This window comes from Elephantulus edwardii, unplaced genomic scaffold (assembly GCF_000299155.1).
Source record: "Elephantulus edwardii isolate Elephantulus edwardi_28Jun2011 unplaced genomic scaffold, EleEdw1.0 scaffold00084, whole genome shotgun sequence".
Lineage (NCBI taxonomy): Eukaryota > Metazoa > Chordata > Mammalia > Macroscelidea > Macroscelididae > Elephantulus > Elephantulus edwardii.
Genome location: NW_006399834.1, coordinates 15145221 through 15151213, shown reverse-complemented (window position 1 = coordinate 15151213; position 5993 = coordinate 15145221). Strand labels below are relative to the sequence as shown.

Here is a 5993-nt window from a genome sequence, read left to right as displayed (position 1 = left end):
ATCAGAAGGAATTGGCTGACACAGAGGAATTTCATGAAGTAACATATGAGCCTGTGGTGATGAAGGAGGAAATTCAAGTTGCTCTGAAGGAAATTTTTTTGGATAGCAGTCCTAAATCATGTCTGTTTCATGTCAGTCTCTCATTTTCTGCTGAGGCTGGAGTTCCTCTTGTGCAAATATCATTCTTGCAGGCTCAGGAATATCTGGACCTGAAGGATGAGTGTTGCTTCCTTTTCCTTGATGTTGAGATTTCCTATTTCTGCTGCTGAATCTGCTCAATTTATAGGTCACACTGGCCAATACCCTTGTAGATAGACTAACACAGCATGTTCCTGAGCATCCATACAGCAAAATCAAAGTCAATAAATGGCTAGGAAAACCATTTTAAACAATCTACTCTTTGATTGAGGATTAAAATTGGGTTGATTCAGGCCATGTTATTTTCAATCACTTGCTATCCTGCTAAGAGCTCGTCAGAGAATAAGGATGACAGAAGAATTGATGCCTTTGAACTATGGTGTAGGAGAAAAGTATTGAATGTCCCATGGATTGTGAAAAGAACTTTCTTTGAGAAAGTGCACCCAAAGTGCTCCTTGGAGGCAAGGATAGAGGCAAGTTTCGTCTTGCATACTTTGGACATGTTGCTAGTAAAGGTTATTTGGAAAAAAGACATCATGCTTGGAAAGGTAGAGGGCCTGTGAAAAAGGATGATACTCAACTAGGGGGATTGTGAGGATGGTACAGGATAGGACAAAGTTCAGATCTGTTTTGTAGGGTGTCTATGAGTGGTATTCGACTGCACCCAATAACAACCACCACAGCATTTAGTTTTCTGCTGCCTCACATCAATTTAGGTCACTTCACCAAAGCACACAGCAAGCCGACACGGTGAACCACCCTCCACTGCCCACGCCCTCGCAGGCTATGTGCGCAGGCGCACAGGAAGAACACCGAAGCGTGGGCGGAAATGACGTCGGAGGACTCTTGAGAGAAGGATCTGAGTGGTAAACAGATCCAGAGTTGTCTCCAGGTCGACTCTGTCGACTGCTGCAGGCAGCATGAGCCGGTTATCAGAAGACTATGACCCCTACGCTGTTGAAGAGCCCAGCGACGAGGAGCCTGCTCTAAGTAGGTGGGTTCCTCCCCCGCTTCGCTCTCGGAGCACCGGGCTGAGCCCCTTCTTCCCTCCCCCCCAGTCGGCCTGTGCGCTGTCTGGGCCCTTCGGTTCCGATACCGTTGCGCCGCGCTGTAGCTTGTAGGAGGCCGGGGGAGGGGCCAGGTGGGGGTTCGTGGGGCTCCGGGGAGGCAGGAGCACCTCCCGCGCTGGCGAAGTTCCGGAATCGTAGGGGCCCACTCATAAATCTTCAAAAGCCTTGGGATCTATTTCGTCCTCTACTGCTTACTAGCGGCAAGTCACCTGCCCTCGGCTTCTCATGTGTGAAGTGTTATGTAATTACCATAGCATAAATTCTGTTGTGAGTTTTATGGATTTGAATCTTTGTGAGGTGCCCATTTTGAAGACCTTGTTATAAATAAGGGGATTTTGAACTCTTTTTGAACACATAACGCAGCTCTCTACTACAGAGGTGAATCTTTCACAGGTTTAGGGTAGTTAAGAAAATGAAGACTATGTACAATGCAGAAAATGATGCCCTGAAATAGGCCCAGGTGAAGTTTCTTGGACTTTCTAGAAAAGTATTAATCCCTTTTTGGGAAAACATGCAGTTAACTTGTAAGGAGATTTTCAGGTATATACAGCAATTTCTTAAAGTGTAGGCATGCTCTACTAATAAAAGCTTAAAAATTATATTCTGAGAAGGCCTATCATCAGTTACAGCGTTTTCTTACATTATCCATGGGAGAGGTTATAGATGAGATTTCTGTAGGGATTTTTCTTGGGATTAAGGATGAATCTCTCTAAAAAAGATTCAGTTAACGGGTCTTATCTGTGCAAGGATTGTCTCACATACTTCTGGCTGTTCCTTGGAGGGGGCCTTGATTCTTGGAAAGGTGGAGGGTCGATGAAGGAGAGGAAGACCCTTCACAAGGTGGATTGACACAGTGACTGCTGAATGTATCAGGAAGTGTAAGAATGACAGAGGATAGGACAGGTTCCAGATCTGTTGTTCATAGGGTTGCTGTGGGTTGTACTTGACTTAATGGCACCTAATAACATCTGTGCAAGGAAGTGTAGGCCTTAGTTCAATTTGATTGATACATAGTAGTGTTTTCTAGATTTGAGTCATTCTGCCTTACCGTTTCCATATAAGCCAAAGGAATGCACTACTGTCCTCTGTATTCTGACTTACAATGGTCCTCCATCAATTTCCAAGGCTGAAAGAACTATGAAAGGAGACTGCCCATCTCTCTACAGTGGAGCAGATGGTAGGTTTCAAACTTTGGCCTTTTGTTAGCAGTGAAGCCTACTGTGTTTCTATATACCACATATATTATTTAATACTTTTACTTAAGTCAACTTTTTATACTTATATTTTTAAAAGGCAGCTTTATAATCTTGTGACAGTTACCACGGGCAAGGTAACTAACAGTAAATACTATACAAACAAAACGGCATTGCCTGCTTACTGTTCTGTAAAGGGAAATTAGTTTTAGGTGTTTTGAGAAGAGAGGTGACTGGGATTTGATTTTACCCTACTTAATAAGCTAGTTGGGAGCTCTGAGACCTAGTAGGTAATAATGAGTTGTGCTGCCATCCCAAAGGTAGGGGATTCCAATCTTTTAGCTGCTGTAAGGTAGAAAGGTGGATGGTTTCCTCTTGAGCAATTTACAGCCTCTGAAAACCCAACTCTATGGCAGTGAGTTGGGATTTAATAACCTTATTTATTAGCCTGTTACTCTTGTGTTGAAATGGACAAAAACGCTCTTAGGTCAAAGACAGAGACTTTTATTATTTATTCTTCATACAGTGAGCAGCATGGTTGTCATGTTTGTGTTGGTTCTTACCTTCTAGCCCCAAAGGTGCTACATGAAGGGACCTTGTTGGATTGCTCTAGCATGTTAAAGACTCACTCTCCTCTTGAAATAACCACAAGGATTGAAGAAATAATTACAAATAATACATTTTTAACAGTGTGACAATGTTTGAGATAGTTATAAATTTCATGTAATTTAAGAAATAATGTCCTCTGTATTTTGTATTTTATGTTATTATATGTGTTACGCATTATATGTTTTTGTATTTATGCTACACAGTAAACATATAGAACATTTCCATAACCATAAGGCATTGTTCTCTCATGTTGTTGATATCAGGTGCTATCTGTCAATTATGACTCATAGCAACGTTATAAACAACAGATCCAAATTTTGCCCTGTCCTGAGCCATTCTCAAGGCGTGCCTAAGCCCATGCATTGCCTCCCTACTTAATCCCTAACAACATTTAAACCCTAACGTATTTTGCCACTTCAAGAATATAGCAGTATTTTGATAATATTTTGCTCTCTTCTGCTTTCTGGTTTAATTCTGTCACTCTGGAGAAACCCAGAGCAGAAGAAAAAATAAATTGGCAGAAATTGTTCAGGAGAATTTAGAATATAATTTAACTTTCTTTGTCTTTATAAGTCTCTTTACCATTGTGACTTCCCCCCCCATAATAAAAACTTTATTGAAAAAACTGACAGTAAAAGAAATAAGTGCCATATACTTTACCAAAACCTGAAATGTTATTATATTATCATCTGGATTAACTAGAATTACTGATTGGTAAGGCTTTCCGTAACCAAAGAGAAATTCAGGAAGTCGTAGAGAGCATTAGTGTTGTTTTCTTCTGAATGAACAACCTTCTGTGAGTCTGTCTGGCTTTTCTCCGTGGGTTGACACGACATTGTTGAACAATCTACACAAAGAACCACTCTCTGAGCATGGCTGAAAACTGTGGTAATCTTGTAGCAACCTGGACATTTTACATCCATAAAATAAGAATTTGGGCTCTGAACTAGCTGTTTCTTTTTATGCTTTTTCTTCTCATCCTCCATGGAAAGATGTGATAAATCTCTTGCCAAAGTTATGTTGATGCTTTTCTAAAGCCCACCTCTATAAGCACGAAGACAAAACCCAAGCTAACTGTGTGACCGGGCACAACTTCCCCATTGTGACTTTTAAACTATACTATTTAATTACCATCTTGTAAGTTACACATTATGTGAATATGTTGGCTAAGTGTATTAAATTTTACATTCCCAAGGTATTATAATCAGTACAGTGAGGTAAATGTTTCATTGTTGATAAAGTTATGAATTGGTATGTGGCAATGTCATAAGTCAGAATGATAATTATTAAATATTTATTCTGAGGAAATAGAAACAAAATTATGTATACAGAGATGTAATGTTTAATAACAAGTTGGAAATAAATGTACAGTATTGAGAGTGATACATCAGCAAGAGAAAATATGCTAATATTAAAAATGTGTGTGGAAGTATGTAGAAAGGGTTACTCTAATGTGAGAAAAACTAAATGTAATATGTCAGATACAGTCTTGCACAACTCTGATTGCCAGTGAGATGATGAGAGTTTTATTTTAGTTCTTTAGTATTCATATTTCTTCTCATTTAAATGGCTGCCAGCTCTGAAGATGAAGTGGATGTGCTTTTACATGGAACCCCTGACCAAAAACGAAAACTCATCAGAGAATGTCTCACTGGAGAAAGTGAATCATCGAGTGAAGATGAATTTGAAAAAGAAATGGAAGCAGAATTAAATTCCACCATAAAGACAATGGAGGACAAGTTATCCTCTCTGGAAACAGGTAGAAGAATTTTAGTTAAAACTTCTTATGATTTTGAAAACTTTTAAAAAGAATTTTATTAATTTTAATGAACATTTACAGAGATTTTGGATTTCCATTCATTCATTGTTGCACTTTTCTCCCTCCCCAGCCCTCCCTGCCACACCCCAGTTTGCTCCCCCCCACCCCCGCACCCCTCGTACTGCCCTGAGTACATTCCACTATGCAACCTTAATTCTGGACCCTTGTGGATTTTGTAAACTTTTAAGGACAAGAACCCTTATTGCTGATGCTCTGTTGTGTCTTCAACACTTTTAATAGGTGGTCAGTACACCTTTATTGAATAAATGAAATGCTAGGGGTTAGCATTTTATTACAAACTAGTATACCCAAGGGGAATCCATTTACTGTTTTTCTTGTCATATACATCTTGGGCAGTAGCAGCATGTCTTGTTTGGTTTCCATGTGAATATACTATGTCTTTTTAACAGTTATGACCTGAAGAATAAAATAGTAGTGGTAGTGGTGGTGTTGTGTGCTATTGAGTTGGAACATACCCATAGCTGACCCTCCAGCAGCCTTCCAGAAGCAGTAAATTGCATGGGAGGAGATTGCCCATTCTTCTCCCATGGAGCAGCTGGTCAATTCAAATCACATGCCTTTGGATTATAGTGCAGTTTCTTACACTAGGTAACCAGAGCTCCTTAAGATAATAGTAATACAGTATTAATAATTTAAAAAAACCCAAAGCAGTTCTTCATTAAGAGGAATGACTGGAGATACAAACATGTGATGATAATGTCAAGGCACCTGGCCCAACTGGGGAAAATTAGATTATGTCTTTGACTCATTCTCCTTGCCTTTGTGTAGAGTTCTGTCTTTCCTAAAATATTTTTTTTAAATATTTGTTCCCTGTTCCTCACAGTATTTTGTACCTGAAATGTAGAGACATGTATGCTAGCAACCTGAAAATATGGCAATTTTACTTAATTATATTTGTAAGAAAAGAGGATAATACCTTTATAATACTGAACATTTACTCGAGAAGGGACAGTTCTCTGTAATTACATGTTATTGTTAGGTACTGTCAAGTTTATTTACAATAGAATAAAACATTGCTCAAGTCAACACCATCCTCTCAACTGTTGCTGTTTTTGAGCTGGTTCTTGGGTAGCTGTGTCACTCTCCCTATTGAGCATCTTTTCCCCTCCTTTCTCCAGTTTTAACTTTTCATCCACATTGACA

At 39.4% G+C, this 5993-nt stretch overlaps 1 protein-coding gene across 1 annotated transcript in view; it reads left to right on the top strand.

Moving 5' to 3' along the window:
* Window positions 1-1036: 1036 nt before the first annotated feature.
* Window positions 1037-5993, top strand: part of EAPP (E2F-associated phosphoprotein) — a 14914-nt gene continuing 9957 nt past the window's right edge. Inside the window, exons 1-2 of the mRNA XM_006889984.1 lie at window positions 1037-1132; window positions 4588-4769. Of these exons, the coding sequence (XP_006890046.1) occupies window positions 1059-1132; window positions 4588-4769 (256 nt within the window). The 5' untranslated portion in view covers window positions 1037-1058. The remainder of the gene's footprint in view (window positions 1133-4587; window positions 4770-5993) is intronic.